The sequence below is a fragment of the Mirounga leonina genome, unplaced genomic scaffold (assembly GCF_011800145.1).
Source record: "Mirounga leonina isolate KUSES-001 unplaced genomic scaffold, KU_Mleo_1.0 Mir_53, whole genome shotgun sequence".
Taxonomy (NCBI): domain Eukaryota; kingdom Metazoa; phylum Chordata; class Mammalia; order Carnivora; family Phocidae; genus Mirounga; species Mirounga leonina.
The window spans coordinates 79,201,998-79,227,049 of record NW_023270807.1 but is presented as its reverse complement, the minus strand read 5'-3'; the positions used below and the strand labels follow the sequence as shown (position 1 = coordinate 79,227,049).

At 36.1% G+C, this 25,052-nt stretch overlaps 1 protein-coding gene across 5 annotated transcripts in view; it reads right to left on the bottom strand.

Moving 5' to 3' along the window:
* The window catches only part of TRMT11 (tRNA methyltransferase 11 homolog), a 55,065-nt gene that overhangs the window by 7,856 nt on the left and 22,157 nt on the right, over positions 1-25,052 (bottom strand). For 4 of the 5 annotated variants that reach the window (XR_004676527.1, XM_034990535.1, XM_034990537.1 and 1 more), the window contains 4 exons: positions 22,688-22,852; positions 21,045-21,117; positions 20,791-20,922; positions 12,136-12,256 (listed from right to left, as the gene is read on the bottom strand). Coding sequence is in view for 4 of the 5 variants with exons in the window: in XM_034990535.1 (XP_034846426.1) it covers positions 12,136-12,256; positions 20,791-20,922; positions 21,045-21,117; positions 22,688-22,852 (491 nt within the window). In the remaining variant the exon portion in view is untranslated. Of the gene's footprint in view, positions 1-9,351; positions 9,426-12,135; positions 12,257-20,790; positions 20,923-21,044; positions 21,118-22,687; positions 22,853-25,052 lie in introns of all 5 variants that reach the window. The other variant, XM_034990536.1, reaches the window with a different exon arrangement.

Sequence of the window (25,052 nt, the reverse complement as noted above, 5' to 3'; positions counted from 1 at the left end):
AATGATGTGGAAATATACAAATACAAACCCACCTTGGTGACTCTAAAGTATATCACTGTCATCCATGTCTAACCTAGAACTGCAAATTATTCTCTAATCAAAGAAAGAAAAAGTACATAAACTAGACTTTGTTCAAGTTAATCCTTATTCAAATTAATTCTTTTTACAACTCTACACATCAAAAAGGTAAGAAAAAGAAAAGTCATTAAAATTAAAAGGAAAGTACTTCAGCCACTTATAATTTAATAATTTTTAATCTCAATGGGAATAAATTTTCAAGAAAAGAAACAAAACTGTATGTTTTGCAGTAACATTTGAAGCAGATACGTTGGATGGAACTAATGACACCCTGAATTACACCGTGAGAATACGAACATAAAGAGTGTTTCTCAAACTGGGCATCATAAACTGCTCAGACTTTAAAGGAACTAAAGATTCTTCATTGAGAACTCCACTTAGGTAAAACTATCCTTCTAATTACTGCTTTCTCCCAGAAACTTGCCACTCTTTGTTATCATCTCCTCCTTAAACAGAGGGGAGGTGTTATGATTTTCCACAATATGGTGATTCAGCTACCTTTTCGGTTTGCTTCTCATTAGAAATGAGGCCTAGGTATCCTGGGACTCAAACGTTTTTGTAATACTGATTTTTGAAGAGCGATGTCAGGGTAATGACAAAATTCTATGTACTCTCAAACAGAAAACTTTTAGTGAGCTATAACTATCTGTTCCTACTCTTCCTTCAAATAGATGATTTAAATATTGTTGAATTTGATTATTTTTATTCCCAAGGGCCCCAAATTATCCCTGAACAGTTACTATTCATTCCATAAGTATTTACTGAGTTGAGCAAAACCGTCAAGATCTGTGAATTTACAGGGCTTATATGCAAGGAGAAGACAGACATTAAAGAATATATACCCAAACATATACTTACTGTGATTAAACACTGGGAAGAAAGGGTTAGCATAAGCATATGAGACAGCTAGCGAGATGGGGTGAAGCGTATGGACAAAAAAGGCTTCCCTAAGAAGTAATTTATCCGAGAACTAAAAGAGGAATTAAACTTATAGAAAGAGAGTGGGAGAAAACACTGTAGGGAACACGAGAGGAAACACAACGTGAGAAGACTCTGAGACTAGAGAGAAGTACACTCAGGGAACTGAAGACAGGCCAGTGTGGCTAAAACTCAGTCACAACAAAAGCAAAGGTGACACACAATGAAATGGGAGAGACAGGCCAGAAATAGACCAGGCTGGCCTTGAAGCTTATGTGAAAGATTCTGCATTTCATTCTAAATTCCACGGAAAGTCCTTGATGACTTTAAGCAGAGGAGCTTCGATATCTATTTACATTCTGGAGTCAGATGCACTACCAATGTGCCATGAGATCACAGGTAAGAGCTTACCTATGTACATTCTTAAAGATACTCTGGCTACTGTGTAGAAAAATATAATGCAGGAGAAAGTGCAGGAGCAGGGAAAGCAGCTGGGAGACTGCAAGAGCAGTAGCCCCGGAAAGCAGCGCTGCCCCACGTGCTTCAGAAGGAGGGGGGAAAGGAGAAAAACATACGCAAAAAACCAATCATCCACTCAATTATCTCAAGTCAGATTTCTGGAAGTTATCTTAACTCCTGTCACCCTCAGCCCAATTATCCAATCAGTCATCAAGTCCTGTCATGTCTACCTCCCCAAAAACTCTCAATTCTATTAACTCCTCTACAATCTCCAATTCTACCTTTCTTAGTTTACAGCTTCCTCATCTTTGCATGACCATGCCAGGAGCCCCCACACTGGTACCACAGGTATCTTTCCACAATTCAAACTTGCCTGCATAAAACACCAATTTCGTTTATTATTATTATTATTATTATTATTATGTTATGTTAATCACCATACATTACATCATTAGTTTTTGATGTGGTATTCCATGATTCATTGTTTGCATATAACATCCAGTGCTCCATGCAATACGTGCCCTCCTTAATACCCATCACCGGGCTAACCAATCCCCCCACCACCCTCTCCTCTGAAACCCTCAGTTAAACACCAACTTCTGCCACTCTCCTCACTAATAACCCTCATGGCTTGCCATCACCAAAAAGATAAACTTAAAGTTCTTTGGTATGTAAAGACCTCCAAGAGTAGGCATTCTTTGGGGTTCAACTTCGCTTCCAACCATTCCCCCCACCCCTGCCAAATACTTAGTATTTCATTCGTGCTAAAATGTCTAGGGGTCCCTGAATGCTCCACAATCCCTCTCAGGCCTCTGTACCTTTGCTCAAAATACTGGCTTCCTCTCTTGACTTGAGCACCATTTTCTCAGGTAGATGCTCTCTGGTGTTCACATAGCACCTTGCAAAGATCACTACAGAACCAAACACATGAGGCTGAAACGGGTTCAGTGACCATTTCTCTTACTATGCAAGGTCTCTAAGGATAAGGAATATGACTTACTCAGTTTAACCTCATCACCTTACACAAATGGTCCCATAAACACATGCTGAGTGATGAAAGCCAGGGCCTTCCCCCCAGGGAACATGTAATCAAGTCAGGGAAAGAAAACATACAAAAATATGAGAAGTATGTGAATGTAAAAATCATTAAAAGACACAGTTTTGTTTCTCATTTCTCATAGCACCTTTTATAAAATTTCACCTGTCCTCAAGACCTTATCTTAATATGTTTATTCACCCCCAGCAAAAACTTAACAACCTTCTTTACAGAGAAAAAGGGAGTCATCGGGTATGAGTTTCCTCAACTTCCTTGCCCCCACCCCATCCTCTACTACAGACTGGATCCCCCCCCAATCCCATCCTCTACTATAAACAACCCCCTGCTTCACCTCTCATACCACCTCCATCCACATTCTGACTAAAGCCAAAGTTCTCTCTCACTGTGTCCTTTTACTGCCAAAAAGTCACTTTTAGAGAATCCCGCAAACTTTGATGAAAATACCTGAGGCTAATCATCAATGTATAAAATTACCATTTAAAAACAAGGGATATCCCCTAGAAAAGTGTCAGTTTGGGGATGAAGCTGTAGAAGTCTATAGCCATTCATAAGAAATCCAAATGACTTCTATTATAATTATGCATCAGGTTTAAGTTATCCTTTTTTACTTACTGACAGTTCCTGATAATGAGATAATGATTTCTTCTACCTCACTATTAACCTGAAGTCATTTATATTCTCAGAGTGACAGTAGTTTATACAAAACAGCAGTTTCATTGCAAACAACGGAGTACAAATGGCTTATGAAACTTATTCTATGATAAGTGAAAACCACTAAACTAACAATGTTCATCTAACTTTGTCAAGAAAGACTCACTCCTGTATTCTTGAAACGGATTAAAGCTATGATATACACTCTTACATAAGGTGAGAGGAAGAAGGCAAAGAGATGGAAGAGAAAAACAGTGGGTACATTCTCTTTCTTGTAATCAGCAGAGAGTGAAATGAAAGGTAAATGACAGTGCTGAATGTAAGGGGCCTCAGTTCAGCGTCAGGGTAATTACCCATGTCCAGCTTTTGTTTAAAAATCCTGCTCCCCTTATCAAAGCCTCCCACTGTTCTACATCTGGTACTGGACAGTAGCTATAGAAACCACTTGTGCTAAAGTTATACACTATAAACAGCACTAGGCCATTTCCAAACCAAGGACAAGCAGGTCAAAAGTCCGGCATCCAATACTATTAAGAGAAATCTCTAGCATTATTCTTAATGGGAACAAGGTAAGATTGGAAATATTTATCCCTAAATTAGGTATTCATATATAATCTGTACTTTTTTAAAAATTTCATTTCTCTGCAAGGTATTAAGTTACCTGAAGTCTATTAAAATATTTTAATATTTATTAAAATCTTCATTGAGTTCTGAAAATGAGTAACATTTAGTGATGCAACTTTGACATCAGGCACTCAGCACGTAATTTCTTTCTAACTGTAAAAAGACCATCATGGATATTCATGCTATCATGACGATATAGAACTGTAAGTACTTTCTACATGCTCTCCACTAAAAATACATTAACTTTATAAAATTCAAAATTTAATCTCAAATATTAAAAGAATACAGAGTTGACACACCAGATAAAAATGAAATGACAACTTATTAGTTATTATATCCATATATTTAATTAATTAATAAGTAGCAAAGGATGAATAATAGACCAAGATATGCACTGGCATGCACAGTCTATGATGTAGACTTTAATTTTATTTTGCTTTAATTTGGAGACTACTCTCCTAGTTGACTTTTTTAAACTGTCACAGTCCATTAAAAGAAATATAAAAATACATTTATATAAAGATCAAAAATAAGCAAAATTAATTTGCTTACAGATCAATTCAATAGCGATACTACTACAATGGAAAGCAAGAAAGTGATTACCGTAACAGTCAGATTAGTGGTTACACCAACAGGAAGAGGTGTTTATGATCAGAAATAGCCACCAAAAGGGGTGCTTCTGGGGTGCTTTAATCCTAACCTCGGTGGTGGTTACAGAGATGTTCACTTTATAATTATTCATTAAACTGTACATATGTTTTAGGCAAAAAAATATATGTTTAAAAATCTCATGGTTGTATTCCTGGTGGGGCATGGAGCGGGGAAGAAGCATATATATTCATGGCTGAATTTGAAAAACACTAGAGAGATAATTCTAAGTTAACCGTATCATAAGAAAAAAAAAATAGCAAGTAGAAAATCGGCCATTTAAGAACTTTAAAAGAAGTTCCAGAGGATCATGCAGACTCCACACATAAACTTCCCATTTCCCTAAACCATTCATACCTTGGGACTCCCAGATCAAACTTTATATTTTGCAATATAAAGATTCTAAGATGCTATAATATGAGTATGTTAAAGACTGCTTTACTATCATAGCTTGAAAATATGATCATTACAGCTACAGCATAATGACAGATGCTCTCTACCTTCGGAGAACTGCATTTTTCCTGCAAATGAAAGAGATATATACTAGAATCCAAGTATCTTAAATGATTACCTCCCTGGAGTAGGCAGGGGATAAACTTTTGCTTTTTCTTGGTTTACCAGAAACAATAATTTAAAACCATCATGACAGTATTAACAAAATATCCAGTTTGGCAAAATCATTTCGTTGCATATGTATAAAAGTCAAATGATGACCCTTTAAGATTTAAATTCAAGGAAAAATACCAATTACAACTAAAGCAAGCCATTCAGAAAAAGATAACATGAGATAAGTAGATGACATAATCCTTTAAACTTAATTCAACATGATATGCAGCATCACCAAGCTTCCATCTACTTTTTTTTTTTTAAGATTTTATTTATTTATTTGACAGAGAGAGACACAGCGAGAGAAGGAACACAAGCAGGGGGAGTGGGAGAGGGAGAAGCAGGCTTCCCGCTGAGCAGGGAGCCCGATGCGGGGCTCGATCCCAGGACCCTGGGACCATGACCTGAGCCGAAGGCAGACGCTTAACGACTGAGCCACCCAGGCGCCCCGGCTTCCATCTACTCTTAAAAGCCTTTTTCAAAGATCTCAAGTCAAAACATAATTTATAGATAATACAAATAGTTTCCTTCTGACTTACTATACAAAATAATTTTTAAATTTTTTTAAATTTTATTCTTATGTTAATCCCCATACATTACATTATTAGTTTTAGATGAAGTGTTCCATGATTCATTGTTTGTGCATAACACCCAGTGCTCCATGCAGAACGTGCCCTCTTTAATACCCATCACCAGGCTAACCCGTCCTCCCACCCCCCTCCCCTAGAACCCTCAGTTTGTTTTTCAGAGTCCATCGTCTCTCATGGTTCGTCTCCCCCTCCAATTTCCCCCCCTTCATTCTTCCCCTCCTGCTTTTTTTTTTAACATATAATGTATTATTTGTTTCAGAAGTACAAATCTGTGATTCAACAGTCTTGCACAATTCACAGAGCTCACCATAGCACATACCCTCCCCAATGTCTATCACCCAGCCACCCCATCCCTCTCACCCCCCACCATTTCAGCAACCCTCAGTTTGTTTCCTGAGATTAAGAATTCCTCATATCAGTGAGGTCATATGATACATGTCCTTCTCTGATTTACTTATTTCACTTAACATAATACCCTCCAGTTCCATCCACGTCATCGCAAATGGCAAGATCTCAGTCCTTCTTGGCCTTTCTCTCTCTCATACATACACATTTGGATGGTAATGAATACTTTACTGTATTAGGACCTCCATTAAAGTTCATATCTAATTACCATGTTCTTACTTAGTATCACCCGGTCTTATTTTTCTCACTGATAAATGAAGCAATGTCTCCTTCCCACGGGCACATTCTATGACTGAAATCTTCACACCTTATCTCTAATCCTTCATAGCTCTAATCGAAAGGAAAATATCCACTGTCCTGGCAAAATAGGCAAAAAACAAAATATTTCAGAAAGAAAGGTCAGCCACGGAGAACCACCTTTAATTCATATAGCTGCCAAAACAAGTTACAGCATTAATCCTGAGAACGGATAAAGTATAATGAAATAGGCACAAGCATTATGTCAGCAAATCATCAGGTCATGACTAGCAACACAACTATCATTCTAACATGTAATCTACTTATCACAAAGACTAATTTCTTCTACTTCAAGTCATCCGTGAGTCATTTTCTCAAACAAGAGACCTTGGTGTCTCTTCTCTCCCTTCGTCATTTAGAACATGTTACAATGTTAATGGTTGTTTCTCTCTCCATAGCTTCAAAATCTCCTGGTCCATAAGTCAAATCCCTCAGTTTTGGACACCTGCCATTCTGATTAACGAAGCACTGTTCATCAGCTTTGTGATAGTGGACTCTTTATTCAATCCAAAATTTTAAAAATTAACATTAATTCTCATCACCTGCCACTATGACCTCCCAATATTCCCTATTTTAAATCATCTGAACTATATTGACTAGCTCACATAATGTAAATTTAGTCTAAATTAGTGTCCATATAATACCTAGAATTCAACTTACCTTTACTTCAGTACTTCTCAAATCACAGCATGTCAGGTAAACAAGTCACAAAACAAACAGGGCACATGATGGCTCATTTAGTGCAACGGCAACTTAAGATACTTTTTTTTTTTTACACTTAAACATACTATAGAATAGACTTTAAAAGCTGCATGAATGTTTAAAAAGATTTTAAGGAAGTTTCAAAAATGAATACTTTGGATACTCTTTCATCTGTCCAAGTATACCACTGGAAAAGGTTGACAAGGTACTGTTTTAGGCAATTTTCACTGAAGATGTAACTATTACATTCATATTCTGGTCTGTTCTGGACAACTCTGGAAATTGGAATTTTTTCCCAATGAACTTTATATGAGAAAAATGTTTTACAGAAGTAACCACTGTGACCACAAATATATATACATCAGCGTCAACCACATGTTGTATCAACAGGAAAAATGAATTCTAGTAAAACAAATCACATTCCACCATGGCCCCATGAACAATGACGAAAAACGATCTTTAGAAGAAACTAGAAATATGCCACTCAAGAATATTTGCCTTTTAACCCTGGCATGTTCCAAAAGCAGAAACTGTCTTGGCAAAGAGGCAATATGATGCATAAAAAAGGTCAAAGAATTTCAAGTACAAAGAAAAGTTTTCGTCTCAACTCAGCTACTTCCTAGTCTCTAAAATTAGCAAAATAACATGATCAGATGGGTATGAAAGCTCTGTAAACAATAAGTAGCATAAATCATTCCCTTCTCTTTCAGACTGTATCAACAGGGACTAATGGCTTCTCTTATCAGGTATTTTCATTAATATGGGTAGCAAAAATTTTCTTCTTTACTACTAATGCTCAACAAGCAAGTCTAAAAACTACAGCAATAATGAAAAGACAAAATTTTACAATACACCTACATTCTTTAGACAGTTTTCTCATTTATAACTTAAGTTTACATTCTAAAAGGGGAGAGGGAGAACACTTTATAACAATGTATCAAGTGGGCCAGAAGTTATACTGAAGTTAAACCTAACAAGTGACAAACCAAAAATGCAGAAAGACAGTACACAAGAGTGTAAAAATCTACAATTAATAGTCTTCCATTGCCAAAGTCAACAACGCTGAACAAGACCGAGGGTAATTTGTTAGACGCGTATGAGAACTGTTTGACAATTTTATGTCATCACTTGAATTATAAAGGACTAGGATCTTGCTGCAATTATATACAGTCCTCTCCATACAAACAGAAGGTAGAAATGAAGTGATTAATTCAAAACCAAACATGACTAATTTAACGTGACAAAGTATTTTCAGTTATAGTACACTGCATACTAGTTAAAACTCACTGATTAAATTTGATCTTATAAAGTGAAGACTTTCAAAAAATTATTTGAGCACTAGGCTTTTTCCTGTTTTTTAAATCAATTTGAAAGGACAAAAGTAAAATAATAAAAACAAAAATTAACACTGCCTTTCAAGGTTTAAAAACATCTAAGGTGAGTGCCCTTAGTTAGCATTTTTATGTAGAAGAAAATTGTCAGAAACATCCTTAGATCATTCTCTACTTCTTCTCCCAAGTATCAAATAGACGCCTACAGAAATATTATAAATCTGGAAAGAGTACTGGAAAAAAAAAGATTTTCTTAAATAAATTAAACTTAAAGGAAAGCAAATGCAAAATGACAACAGGTCTCAATTTTGCCACTAAGATAGAAATGACTGGTTTATTATGTGGCCCCCATTATTAGAGTACTTTCTCTATATTTTCTTCTGAACAGTGTTTCAAGCCATCATAACCATCATATGGTGCAAGTACTACTTATGGAGGCCACAAAATAAAGAATACTGATGTCATTCATTCTACTTTCTAATATCAAGACTTACAATTATAAAATCTACAGGTACTATTTCTATTTTTTACATGTATTACTCATGTGCCTGGCACATAAATGTTATTACTAACTCAAATAATTACATTAAGTGCTGTGACTTCTAAGACCTTCAGTGTTACTAATTTAAATTATTATATGCCTTACTTCCCTCAAAATACTAAAAGACAAACATATACATGAGAAGTAACTGACTGGAAGAGCATGAAAAAAGCATACTTTAACATGCAACAGAGGCCTCTTATTCATTGTGATAGATGTTGGTAATTGTTAGTGATATGGACTGAATTGTGTCCCCCCAAAATTCATATACTGAAGCCCTAACCCACAATATGACTGTACTTGAAGACTGAGCCTTAAAGGAGATGATTAAAGTTAAATGAAATCATAAGGGTGGGGCTCTAATCTAATAGGACTGATGTCCCTGTAAGCAGAGAGAGAACCAAGAGTATGTGCATACAGAGGACATAGCAAGAAGGTGGCTACCTGCAATCCAGCAAGAGGTCTCATCAGAAACCAAACCTGCTGGCACCTTGACCTTGGACTTCCAGCCTCCTGAACTATAAGAAAATAAACTTGTTATTTAAGTCACTCAGTCTGTGGTATTCTGCTATAGTAGCCCAAACAGACTAATACTACAGTTAGTTAATTGAAAAAGTCAGTAAAAGCAGGAAAAAATGAAAACGTTTTGTAAATATGCTGAACATCTTAACTTAAAAAACCGAATATTCATTTATCAATCTTTTGATACAGAATCAGGACCTATAAAGATTTTCAGTTTTGGCTTCTGTAAAATGATGCAAGAACTTAAAGACTCTTTTTTTTTTTTTAAAGATTTTATTTATTTATTTGAGAGAGAGAATGAGAGACAGAGAGCACGAGAGGGAAGAGGGTCAGAGGGAGAAGCAGACCCCCTGCCGAGCAGGAAGCCCGATGCGGGACTCGATCCCAGGACTCCAGGATCATGACCTGAGCCGAAGGCAGTCGCTTAACCAACTGAGCCACCCAGGCGCCCGAACTTAAAGACTCTTAAAAGCAATCTGGGTAGGGAAACCTAGAATGGGCTAACTTTTTTCCAACCCTTTATAGTCATCTCACCCATTCCCAGTCCAAGAGTCTTTCTTCGCAACTCACTTCATCCTATCTTTCTGAAGTATTGCACTTAGCTTTTCTAAGTGCAACAACTTTATTCTCACACTCACATTTCACTGGTCTAACTAGCATTTAGTTAGACTACATAATTACCATACCAAATATAACTGACTTAAACAGTTCACAAAACAAACACAACTGATTCATGGCAAACAGACAATTCAGCTGGTAGGTACAGAAGTGTACAGACATAGTAGAGATCAAGCAAGTCAACAGCTGGAAGTATCTGACATGTTATAGGCATAAGTATTGGTGTTTTAGAACAAAAATGGCCAGTACTAGTTAATCAACTGAATTTGAAATGGAGGTTAGTTAAGAGGACTTCTACTGTATATCCAAATAAATGTTGTCCGGCCAAAATTGTCACTTCAGAAGATTGTCATTGTGTCAAACAACTTGGAAACCCCTCTTTTAGAATTTCTGAATCTTCTTAATGTTTTAAATATTTAATAGTAGATCATCATCCTTGGAACAGGTTCTGATTTCCAAAAAACAACAATTAAATGACCAGTCTGCTATAAAATGTGAGCACCAAAGCCCAGTAACACAATTTGAAGAAAAGCAAGGTGTTACTATACAGCAAAATAACTGTTTAAGGGGCGCCTGGGTGGCTCAGATGGTTAAGCATCTGCCTTCAGCTCAGGTCATGATCCCAGGGTCCTGGGATCGAGTCCTGCATCGGGCTCCCTGCTCCGTGGGAAGCCTGCTTCTCCCTCTGCCTCTCTCTCTCTCTCTCTCTGTGTCTCTCATGAATAAATAAATAAATAAAATCTTTAAAAAAAAATAAAATAAAATAACTGTTTAATATTAATATATTTTTTAAATATAAGTCTAAAAGTTTCAAGAACATACAGAATAATTATGATATAAATATGAGTACAAGATGCCACCCCAAGGATATTGTTTGAATATAAACTTGTTTTAAAAATGACAACCACTTATGTTAATTCTATCACATATACCTGTATATAAAACACAAATACATACACACCTACACAACCACCCCTGAGTGAACACAGATCAACTATTTATATGCATAAACGGCTTACGCTTTCTGAAATGCCCTGATACTGGAGCCTGATTACTGAAGAGAGTTTATGTCACATTGAATCTTATTTGGTAATGAAAAGGAGTCACTAAAGTTTTGGCATAAAGAAGTTAGGAAGAGTCATTTAACAATTAAGAACTAGAGGTGTGAAAAATGGAAAAAAGATAATTTAGGAGATGATCAGCACAAACCAGGTATATGGTGATAAAATCTAAGAGACAGATAGCAAATGAAAACTAAAAGGACAAAAACAAGAAATATATAATAATATATTCAAAAAGCACTATATAAATATTAGTTTTCATTACTGTGAAAGAATCCTTAAACTATGAATTAGATGAAAAAAAATCAAATGTGGAGATGAGTATGACAAAATCTTCAGGCAGTAACACTCTGTTCTTTTCTGCTTACCCTACAGATCAAAAACATAGATGGGGCTTACTCAAGTTTAGTGAATTTGGGAAAGCTATGGTTGTCAATCCAGATAAGTATAGCCCAAGGAGCATTCTGCAGATTTAATTAAGCTCCATTATGAGGCATTTTTCATATCAATTCTCATCTGGATATGAAATAACAGATGTTTTGTTCTTCTCAAGAAGTGTGTGTGTGTGTATGTGTGTGTGTATTAGAGAAAGAGAGAGAGAGAGAGAACAGGTGTTGGGCCCTAACAGATAACAGCAAATTACTTTTTCCATTATATAAAGTGACATTTTCTCTTCAGAATAGTCTGTAATCGAGCAGGTCTTGCTTTTGGAGACAAAATGGTAACTAGCAGATTGCTAATTAAACAACAGTTGTTTAATTAAGTGGGGTTTTTTTTTAACTGCTCTAGTGGCAAAGATGAGAAGTTAAGGTCAACTTCTATTTCTATTCTGCTATTCAACTTCTATATCGAACCCCTACCCTCTAAATTCCACCAAATCCCACAAACCTCTTGAACTTCTGCCTCTTCCTGAATTCGGTAACTTTTTAAAAATCAAGGACTAACAATTCCAAACTCCATTACAAGAAAACTAAAAAAATCGTTGGATTCTTCCAGAATTTATCCAAAAAATACTAGGATAATTTACCTCAAATTTCTTCACCTTTTCCATTGTTATCAAGCGCCTTGATGTGTGACTGGAAAGCTTCTGCTCACAGTTGCTAATAAGTTTCAGGCAAGGGTGCCAGGGTACCATCTCTTCAGTGTATCTGAAGAAAGAACAGCTGACTTTTAGGAACACTCACACGCAAAGACCACACAGGATCATCACAGAGTTATCCAATGTGGTAAGGACATCCCCCCACTACATGCTGTTCCATTTTATTTCACATAGGCTAACTGTCCAGACAATCCATAAACAATCTGTATTTTTTTTTATTTTATTATGTTATGTTAATCACCATACATCATTAGTTTTTGATATAGTGTTCCATGATTCATTGTTTGCGTATAACACCCAGTGCTCCATTCAGTACATGCCCTCCTTAATACCCATCAACTGGCTAACCCATCTGCCCACCCCCCTCCCCTCTAAAACTCTCAGTTTGTTTCTCAGAGTCCATAGTCTTTCATGGTTTGTCTCCCCCTCCGATTTGCCCCCCTTCATTTTTCCCTTCCTACTTTTTTTTTTAAATATATAATGTATTATTTGTTTCAGAGGTACAGGTCTGTGATTCATCAGTCTTACACAATTCACAGCAATCTATATTTTTAAAAAGCAAAGTATTTCAATATTACCACATCCAAAAAAAAAAGTAGTTTATTTTACCTGTAGACTGAGAATATGTTTTATGGAAGAATACCAAGCGTTTAAACCACAAAAATACAAGACAATGACTCTATCCTAAAGGATTCCAGAAGAGCACGTAAGACAGAAATATATTCTACAACAACCCCCTGACATTCATGAGGGACTGATTCATGTGGAGATTTTTTATAAATTCCCAAAGAATAATGTCCACTCAGCATATACTTGCCCTATAAAATGAAGTGTCCCTGCAAAATTTTAATGACATCTTAAGACTTCTATTAACTTTGTATATACAGGACTAAGGTTAGATTATTCAAATAAACTACCAATAAAAATAAGCGCTCCATGGTCACCTTAACCATGAAATAAAATCAAAGCCACGATCATGAGCAGGGGTGACTGCTGCTACGCAGCACACATACTATGTGAATGGAGAGGACATCTCGAAAGCAGGACACTCAGGGTGCAGGAGTTCAGAACCTGACATCTGACAGGTTGTTGGCATCACTCCTGGTAGAAGAAACAGGTGACAGATGAGGGGGAAACGGCTATGGAGCAGAATGCTGAAGAACAGCAGCGGAGGGGTCTCACTAGGTATGGGTACCACTAAGAACACTGTAGATTGCCAGTTTTTATTTTTCCTTTGCAAATCTTGATACCTTTCTAGATAGTCTCCACAAACATTTATCACATGGGAAATTTTAAAGCTCTGGTCCAAACTGGGAAAGGTGCCAATCAGCACTTCACCTGTAAAGGACCACCATCTCAGCTAGCCTGTTCCAATGCGTCAACATGGTTTTCACGGCCACTCTTTTACTGACTTCTCTAGCCCCTCTGACCTTCAGTGAGCTCTCCCTCATTACCTCAACCACATGCTCAAAACCTTCATCACCCACTTACCAGGCAACATTCACAATGCACCTCCACTGTATTATCAGTGGAAGGAATTCTCTTGAAGTCATTCTCTGCATCCTTCCTTAGGGCTTTCCATTAAGTAATGAATGACCATTTCAGTTTTCGCCTGATCTAACAATTCTCTAATGTTCACTATATAGTCAGAAATGTTGGTATTTCTCGTAACATTAGTTGACATCAAATCTGGAATCTTCACACGAAGCATTTACGATATGAAGGAATACATTCTACACCATGGTTAACAGAAAGAACAGCCTTGACCTTAAGCTTGAAAAAGCAGAGTTTGTGGATGTATGAAATAGTATTTGTCAAACTTAGTTATGTACCCTTGTTTTAAAGGAAAAAAAAAAATCTTATTTCCTGGCAGACTTGACTTAAAGTATTATTAAAATGTAATGTAAAGATATTTTACGTTACGTTTAAAGAGATATAAAGTTCATATGCTTATATCCCTTATATAACTATAAAACCAAAACAAATTTACAAATCAAATCTAAAAGTACAAAACCAATACAATTTTAATTGATACTGATGACCCAAATCATGCTAAGCTGCTGAAATGGAGTCACCAGGCATTTGGCTTAAGAGCAGAAAAACAAATTTTTGTTTTAGATTACCTTTTCAGCTTGATCTTTGAGTTCAAGCATGAAAAGAACATCATTTGGGTAATCATTATCATTAACAGGCTTGTTTTTAACCACTGCCCTATTATACTAGAACCAATCAATTTAGCAGTATACTCCCAAAACACCATGCTAAGAATTTTAAAATATCAGTTAACAAAAAATTCTTTACTATATGTGTCCTAATATATTTCATACAAACATACTGCAATATACTATTTGCAAACTGTTAAAAATAGAAGCCATAAATCTGTACCACGCCTGGGTCATTATGATAATATGGTATGCTACCTTAATTTCATTTTTATTACTATAGCCCTACAATCCAAACAATCTATTTAAAACCTAAATCAGCCACAATAGGAAAATCCACAGAGACAGATAAGTGGCTGCCAGGGGCAGAAGTGGTGGTGAATGCTTATGTGTATGGGGTTTCTTTTGGGGTGACAAAAATGTTCCAGAATTAGAAAGTGGTAATGGTTGTACAACTTTGTGGATATACTAAATACCATGGAGTTGTAAACTGTAAAAAGGTGACTTGCATGATATACAAATTATATTACATCATTTTTTAAAAAGCAAAACTGTGCGCATAGACCCCTAGCTTTTCCACGAATCAATTTTGACACTCATTTTCCTATGAACCTTCACGCCTCAAGCTATTTCCAAGTGTCACTAGAATTTCACCTCCCATTTGAGAAACAGATTTTGCACTAATTAGAGCACTCACTGAAAACAGTTCAAAGGATCACTTTTTCTTGTTTCCTAGTTAAGAGATGAAAAACATGAGCACTGGGTTTTACACGCAATTAACGAATCGTTGAACACTATATCAAAAACTAATGATGTACTATATGTTGGCTAACTGAACATTAAAAAAAAGAAAAAAGAAAAACATGTTCTTTCACTGCTCTGAGCTACTCCAAAATTCACTTTACTAAAGTTTATTCCCTAGGTAAATCAAACCATCATACTATATACACCTTAAACTTATACAGTGAGGTATGTCAATTATTTCTCAATAGAATTGAAAAAAAAATGTACCCCCCAAATCCTACACTGGGGCATACTTTATTAAGCTTCTTTACTTTGTCAACGTTTTTATCACAAGCAGTAGCAGTGGGATTTCTATTAAAGAACACCTTTCACAAAGAAATGCAGTTTCTAATCACCTCAAGAGAGTTATCTGTGTCTAATGCAAATGAGAAAAGAACACTATGGATACATAAAGTCTGAGCAGACAGCTGCACTCAGTAGCTTAGCAATTCCTGTAACATCAAACACACGTGAGTTGAATTTATGCCATCCAAATGACTATCACACAGACCTTCAGGGTCACTTGCAAGTAGCTAAAACTGAATAATAAACCCATAAATACCAACAGCTTACAGTAATTTTATGTGGTCAGTCTCTATGAGTGATAAGAATAAACTACTATGACAGCACAGATGAAAGATTAATTCTGCTGAGAAGGGTTGGAAAAGTTCATAGAGGTGGTGACAGTTAAGCCAGGTCTTGAAAGATGACTAGAATTTTATCAGCTGAGGAAAGAAGAAATGGTTTATCAAGCAATGGGGACAGAATAAATAAAGGTGAAAAGATACAAAGTGTACAGAGCATCTTGATACTGGCAAAAAATCCAATACACAAGAGTGGGGAAAATCTATATTCGAGGAAATACAGCAAGTTTGTTGAGTAGCAATTTCTTCACTGCAATTTAAATTACCAAACAGAAAATCCTTTTTCAATTATCAGCTCTGACAATTCTTCATAAATAACTAAGCTTTTAGATAATACTTTATTTTTATTATGTCTTACCCTTTTCAAAATGCCCTGGGTTTAAAGAATACCTGAACTTGATTATAATATGTAATTCTTATTTTTTTAAAAGATTTTATTTATTCATTTGAGACAGAGATACAGACAGAGAGCATGAGCAGGGAGAGAGGCAGAGGGAGAGGGAGAAGCCGACTCCCCGCTGAGCAGGAAGCCTGATGCAGGGCATAATCCCAGGATCTGGAGATCATGACCTGGGCCGAAGGCAGACACTTACCTGACTGAGCCACCCAGGTGCTCCTATAATTCTTATTTTTAAACTTGAATCGAGTAACAGAATTTGTTTGAATAAATAAATTCAGTAGTAGGACTAAAAGCCTTATTTACAACACCAAAAGTAAAAAAGTTTTAAAATTGAGCTGTGCTAATGTATAATTTTAAAATGAAATCTTCATTCTTAGTTCAACAAAAAGCCATATTTTTAATACAACATAATCAAACTAATTCTAAATTGTTTAATTCAGAAGCAAGAACATTATTTCAAACTTTTGCAGATGATTTTGGTCTTAAATTCCTAATAATATTGTGCTATTTCAAAAGAACAAAGATTTTGTATGACATACAATACAGAAGTGAAAATAATTCATTTCCTAATGAACACTAAGTTCATTAATAAGTTAAGAGTAATAATAATTAATACTTCATTAATAAAATCACCTTAAGCTAAAGGGAAGGAGACCATATTCTTCTTATAACTGCCCTGAGGTGACCTCTGAAAAATGGTTTGCTATTCACTTGACCCAGAAAAACCCTACAAAATCATGCAAATCAAGAGGTTCAAATCTTCGCGTTCACTTTAAGAACACAAATGAAACTGCCCACGCCGTCAAGGCAATGCATATCTGAAAAGCCACCAAGTATCTGAAGGCTGTCACACTGCAGAAGCCATTTTATCTCTACACTGGTGGAGGTGGTAGGTGTGCCCGGGCCGAAGAGTTGGTGGCCCAAAAAGAGTGCTGAATTTTTACTGCACATGCTTACAAATGCAGAGAGTAATGCCAAATTTAAGGGTCTGGATGTAGATTTTCTGGTCATTAAGCACATCCAGGTGAACAAAGCCCCCAAGATGTGACATAGAACGTACAGGGCTCATGGTCAGATTAACCTATACGTGAGCTCTTCCTGCCACCCTGAGAGGATCCTGACTGGAAAAGAGTAGACTGTTTCTAAACCAGAAGAGGAGGTTGCACAGAAGAAAAAGATACCCCAGAAGAAACTGCAGAAACAAAAATTTACTGCCTAGGAGTAAATTCTGCATAAAATAAATGCAAATAAAAGTATAAACAAAAAAAAAAAAAAAAGGGAAGGAAAAACAGAAGTCTAGTAATGAACATCAGAGGACGTGGACATAACTTTCTCCAGGGATGAAGTCAGGGAAGTAAATATCATAGTCTTCCCATGTGTGCGTTAGCCACATACCTGGACGAAATCTTTCCCTTTGTAAACATCTAAGGTAAAAAAGGTGGTAAAAACATGTATCCCTTCTCTACTTCTAAAATATCCCTCTGATAATATGCATTTGGAAATTTTCCCTTGTTGAAAATTATTAAAATCAAGAAGTCACTGAAAAAATATCCAGTGTCCATTTTGTAAGATCTTTAGAAATATTAAAAATACTTAAAAGTAGGGCGCCTGGGTGGCTCAGTTGGTTAAGCAACTGCCTTCGGCTCAGGTCATGATCCTGGAGTCCCGGGATCGAGTCCCGCATCGGGCTCCCTGCTCGGCAGGGAGCCTGCTTCTGCCTCTGACCCTCCCCCCTCTCATGTGCTCTCTCTCTCTCTCATTCTCTCTGTCTCAAATAAATAAATAAATAAATAAAAAATCTTTAAAAAAAAAAAATACTTAAAAGTACCTCCAATTTAATTTTGTATAAAGAGAAAGGAAAAAAACAAAAGAACTACGAAAGATATTCTTAAGTACATTCAACTTTAATTATAATTAAATAATAAAGTACAAAATAGTGGACAGTCAGAAATGCCAAAAAATAAGAAGTACACAAAAACTAATGGGGATATTTCAAAAGGACAGAGGAACCACCTCAAATTGACTCCCACTGATCAAATCTGAGACAATTTGAGCAATAGTGACAGTAATGAATTACAACCCAATGAATAATATAAGCATCCATGATTCCATAGCAAAATAAATTAATAAATTTGTAAACAAATGGGGAAAATTTGTAAACAAATGGGGAAAGAAGGGAAAACTCTTCCTTACAGTAGGATGCCAACTTACAAATGCAGAAGGAATAATGGAACACAAAAGCCATCATTGTAGTGGTTGTCAACAATGGAGTTGTCAATGTGAATAGTGATTTGATGAAGAACAAGATACTGATGTAATCTTGGGATATCTCCCCCATGAAATACTAATCAAAGGAGAAAATGATGGCTCACAGTGGAGAACCCTAACAGAGAACAAAATGATCAGATGATCAAGTTTCAGATCGCTAGTAGGGGTTAACTCCATGTGCCCCATGATGCAATGCATGAAAAACACAGTATAATTTTTGTGGTGTTCCTACCAAGGGCACTACCTAAATCTGGTCATAAAAGAAACATCAATTTTCTCTCTGACCCTCCTTGCCACCTCCCTCTCTAAAAAAAACAAAAACAAAAACATCAGATGGACCCTGATTGAAGGTCAACCTTTAACATAAGCCATATACTCTACAAAACTGTCAACGACACAAAAGATAAGAAAAGAATGGAGACATATTCCAGACTGGAGGAGAACGACATGATGGGTTAATAGAGCACATTTTCTCAGATGGACCGCTACTGGTAAAATTTGAATAGGGTCCATAAAATGGACAGCAGTGTTATCAATGCTGATTTCCAAACTTAGAGGGTTGATTGTGGTTTGACAAGAATGTTCTTATTTCTGAGAAATATAATGAAGTATGTAGGGGTTATGGGGAATCATTATCTGCAACTTCACAAATAGTTCCAAAAAAGATGAATTGATAATGGGTATGTGATTAATGTAATGGGTAAGGAAAGAAGATACAATACGTGTATATTAATAGTTGGAAAATCTGGATGAGGAGAGTTTTTCGTGTTACATTTGAAACTTTTAGGTAAGTCTGAAATTACCTCAAAGTAAATTTTTTAAAAATTTAGTCCTGAAACTTGAGTTAAAACAGTAAGCTTCTCTTTCTCTCTCAAATAAATAAATAAATCTTTAATTAAAAAAACAGGGTAGGGGGACACCTGGGAGGCTCAGTTGGTTGAGTGTCCAACTCTTGGTTTCGGCTCAGTGATCTTGGGGTCATGGGGTCCAGCCCTGCATCAGGCTGCAAGCTCAGTGGGGAGTCTGCCTGGGATTCTCTCTCTCCCTCTCCTCGACCCCTTCCCCACTCTGCATGCACGTGTGTACGTGCACACTTTCTCTCTCAAATAAATAAATCTTAAAAAAAACAGTAAGCTTGCTGCTGGAATTCAGCTTGTCTAAGGCAGGAACCATTTTTGTATAGAAACAAACAAAAGTGATCTTCTCCAAAAATATTAGTAAAACTCCATCTATCACTTCACATACCAGGCACCTGAGATCTGGCAGACTGCTGAATTAAGTGAACACAGCCACAGGAATAAGGAAACCAAACAGCTAGCTAGCTATTAACTGTAGACAAGTCACTTCACTCCTTGGAATTTATTTTCCTTATTTCTAAAGTGAAAAGATTAAATGAGATTATCACTAGTAGCAAAACATAAGGCCAGTATTAAGGAGCCTGGGCATGAATGCGTACACTCTTATCAGCTGATAAACAAATGCGTGACTAAAGTCAGGCCGTGGTAACTTCCAACACAACATTTATAAAACAAAAAACAGCACAGCTTCCAACTGCTGAGGACCATCCCCATTTTGTAAAGATAGTAACACTGTTTTAAAATGCTTTCTGTACAATTATGTATAGTAAATATAGGAACTAAAACAATTTTTAAAAAGATTACTATGGCAGATTAGAGAAACAGCCAAATTTTGAGCTTGATATTAAATTTTCTTTCAAATTTAAAGATCCTGTCTTATTCAAGACATCTTGTGTTTCATTGTTGATGTACACAGCTCTGCTTATAATTAATAATTACTGAATAATAAAACCCAAACCAACAATGTGGAAAATAATCAGGGCTTTAAATACAAGCACAGCTTTTATTTTGGTGTTAGCTTTTAAAAAAGATTTATTGCATTTAAGGCGATCATAATAGCCAATATATGTTAAAGCTAGCTTGGAGCAGATGAATCCCTCAACTAAATTCATATATTTCTGTCACATGTTCTTTGTTTTGTTCTTTTTAACGACTATTTAAAAATGTAAAAAACCATCTTAGCTCAACCCATCTTAGCTCAAGTGCCTTATAAAAACAGGTGAGGACCATATCTGGCCCACAGGCTATAGTTTGCCAACTCCTGATGTAAAATAAAAAGGTCAAAGCAATTCAATCAATAAGAGGAAGGGGCCTGTTTTATACACATATGTAGGTAAACAAAGACTATTATAAACATTAAACACCAAGATATTTACCCTGAATCCAATTAAAAATAGGGAAAAAACGTTAGATTTACAAATACCATAACAAAAGTGAAATTAAAAATAAAATTAGTTAACATTACATACTCTGGTGTGTACACTGGTAACCAATAGACTAGTCTTCCACCTAACACGAGGGTCTCAGCTGCAAAGTTTAACAGGTCAAAGAACATATCACTCAGATGATAACTCAAGGAAACAGGAACATGGCTTTCTGGACTAGAAAAAGAAAACAAAATTTCAAAATCAGTGAAAAACCTTAAGACTGTTAAACAGCTAATTAAAAAGAACAACATGCTTCTTCTCAAAATAGTAACATATCATATTTAACTTTCACTTACCATTTTTCCATTCCCTTTGGTATTTCCTTCTGAGAACCTGTTCTTCTTGTAGATTCTCTGATACCATATGGAGCTAGACAGAAAACACAAATAATGTGGAGAGTCAAAAGTCACCTCATCACCAGTTAGGTGTAGATGGATATCATGGGCCTCCAGATGGGACACTTGGAGAGGAACACATCGCCACCTGTGAAATATTCCAGCCGAGAATGCATAACACAAGGAACATTCTATTTAAAACACTGGGAGGGACAACAGGCCACCATGTTCTTGAAAAATGCCAATGTCATAAAAAGACAGAGAAAGGCTGTGACAGTGTGACAAACTAAAAGAGATATTACCAAATGTAATACCTGACGCCAGATTGGATACTGTCCCAGAGGGAAAAACAAAGAAATAAAGGGATATTACTGGGTGACTGACAAAAGTGGATGACAAAATTAAACTATTGCATTGACTTATTGAAAATGTTAACTGTACTCTGGCTACCTAAGAGACTATCTCTATTGTACACACTGAAGTATAGGGGTAAAAGACCATAGTGTATCCAACTCACTCTCAATGGATTAAAAAAAATTATACTTTATATAAATATACATACAGAATGAGAACAAACAATAAATTGGATTGTTAATAAAAAGTCACCCAATTTTTATAAAGTAGATTCAAACTGACAGTGTAATGCCTTGATAATTTTTCTTTTGTTAGGTCTGAAACCACCTGAGTTACCAAAGAACTGAAGTGAGCTAAGATGGAACGGTTGAGATACACTTGCCACTATTTACAGACTTACTGCAAAATATGGTAGAAAAGGCTGAGCTATTCTTAGATAGGATGCCTGCAAAGCCCAGAACTCATGGGGCACAGGAAAACAAGTTCTCATTCACATTCCTGAAGCTCAGTGGGTTCACAAGCCTATAGGCTCAAAAAATCCCAAATTTCTTGTAACTCTAGAAAGGGGCTGTCAGTGAAAACACGTGCTACAAAAAAACAAAACAAAACACCAAAGCTTACACATGGAGAATTATGTGATATCTAAAACTCTCTTCTTTGGGGCACCTGGGTGGCTCAATCAGTTGAGCGTCCGACTCTTGGTTTCAGCTCAGGTCATGATATCATGGTTGTGGGACTGAGCCCCATGTTGGGCTCCATGCTCAGTGGGTAGTCTGCTTGAAGATTCTCTCCGTCTGCCCCTCTCCCCACTCATGGTGGGGGGAAGAAGGGGCGGGCACATGCTTTCTCAAATAAATAAATCTGTAAAAAAAATTAAAACTCTCTTCTTTGACATCTGACATTAATTGCAAATGACATTTTGGCTCCAGTTGGTATACTAATAACCAATTATAGTTAAAAATTTAAAACAAATATATGCTCCAAAAATAAACTGAAGAGAAAAAGGAAAGACAGATTAACATATATAATTTAAAAAACCAAAACAGTAAACTCTTAACTACTTAGTTGAATTGGTGTCCTGCCTTATATTCACAATTTTTTCCTTCTCACTATGTGAAGAAGTCTGGGGGCAGGGGGAGAATACTAAAACAAGCTGGCATTTTTCTGTGTGTTGATAGATTTTCTACTTTAAATGTAAATGACTTCAGGAAACTAATCCTACTCTTACTTTTGTATAAAAATAAACTTACGATCAGTGATGATTGCATCAAAATATGTGCCCTTCCTCCAGGAAGGTTTAGATGCATCTGAAACCAGGACATCAAGGTAATACTTCTCTAAACCATATTGACGAAGATTTGCCCTAATGTTTTCATCTGGTCCTCTCCATTTCTGGTTTTTCCTACTAGCCTTTCCTAAAGGGAAAGAAAAAGGAATACAGAAACTACTAAATCAAATAGAGCATTCTTATTTCTTATTGTTTAGCTAAAATAATGTTTAACTCATCTAAACCTACATTTACTCAAATAAAACTTGATTTCATTTAAAATCATTACTTTATTTACACAGTTATTTTTATTTCAACTTACTACAAAAATATATTTTGAATAGTAAAATGTACTAACTGATCTTGTTCTGTCACCTTTCAAGTAAAACTGCCTTAAACACTCATTCAACACATACCGAATTGAAAGCATATACAAGTAAGATACAAAGCTGTATAGAACATGGCCCCTTTCCTCCAAGAGCAAATAGCCCCATATAAAATTGGGATGAATCAAATAAATGAAACAGAAATGAAGAGAGCTAACTTGGGAAATGAAGGAGTGTTATGACCATGGAGAGAGGAGGCCAAATGGAGACATTACAGATGAAAAGTTAAAGTGGGAGTTGAAGGAAGAAGTTCAAAAGTTCTGGTTTAGGAGACCGTTGATTAAGATCAGAGAAACCAGGGTGCCTGGGTAGCTCAGTTGGTCAAGCATCCAACTCTTGATTTCAGCTCAGGTCATGATCTCAGGGATGTGAGATCAAGCCCACCACTGGGCTCCACGCTTAGCATGGAGCCTGCTTAAATTCTCTCTCCCCCTCTGCCCCTACCTGCCTTCTCTCAAAAAAAAAAAAAAAATCAGAGAAACCAAGAGGAAAAACAAGCTTAGGGGAAAAAATGAGATATGAGATCATGCTGGTCAGCTACCTATAGAACATTCAGAAAGAGCTATTCAGTGGGTAGAGGCCAGAATATATATACCGAGGAGATATCAGATATGCACTTAAGTTAAATCCATGAGAATGAATGACATTTTTTATTAACCTAGGTGGCAGTTACATGTTTTCTTCTATAATTATTCTATTTTTATATACTCTTCTGTATCTTGATCTACTTCACAATAAAAACGAAACTTAAAAAATCAAAAGAAGAATGACATGACTCTGCATAACATGCATTGTGAGAGAAGTGGTCAAAGAGAGATGCCTGGAAAAAAGCAACATGTCAGCACAGGTCAAAGAAATCCACAGGGCCTTAAGAAGATGGAGATGGAAAGCCAAGAAAGTAAAAGTACCAATGAGGCCACGGTCCAGGAAACCAAGGGAGGCTTTACGAAGGTCAACACTGCCAAATGCTATAGATTTGTGGCCCTACTAAGAGTTTTCAGCAGGCATGGAAGCTAGAAGATAATGGACAGAAGACAGTGAGAGATGAAGAGACAGCAATATTAGTTTGCAAGATGCACTTTGGCAAAAGGAAAGGAAAACAAAGTGGCAGTTAGAGGGTCCCTATAGGATTGATAGGAAAGGTTTTGTATTTTTAAAACAGGAGATTTTTGAGAATATTTGAGAGTACAGAAAGAAATTACAAGCATATGAAACAGAGGGCATATTTAACAGCATCTTGGAAAAGCTCTGAGAAAATTCTACCTCAATCAGAATTTTACCCAAGTAGACTGAAAGGTTATAACATAACTTTCATAAATAAGAATTCTAATAAATTATATAGGACAATCTCCTTAAAGCAAACATACTGCTTCTACTAAAAGCAAACTGGAATAATTCTTCTTAGTACTTTGCTCTAACATATTCCCAAGAATATCTTTTTCTGCTTAGCCCATTTAGGTTGAACTTGCTAAAATATAACCAATTCTCCTTATGATAAATATTACTAAATTCCTTAGAGTCAAGGTAGGAAAAAAGAGAAGTCATCAAGCACAGTATGTCAGATTGTTTCAGGAAAAAAAAAAAAAGGTATAATAAATTCTCACCAATACAATAACTTGAGAAAAACTGGGTGGTAAAAAGAAGAAGGGTGTTCAAAGGGCTGATTCTAGTTACAATAATGGAATACCACCATAAACAGAATTTCAAAATCATCAATGAAACTTGACATTTTTAGTACCATTCAGGTATATGGAAATACTTTCTTCGGTTTGATTCAATTCCATCCAATCATGTATCATTAGCAAAGTGTCTAGATTTTAAAATAGTTTCCAAAATTGCCTCCAAAACAAGCAAATGTTTGTCTTGAGTTAACCTGAGTCTAATGCAGAATCTTCTAAGTTACTGTCACTTTAACTGCTTCAAAGATATTTTGGTTGGTTATGTAATTAAAAACAATATGGT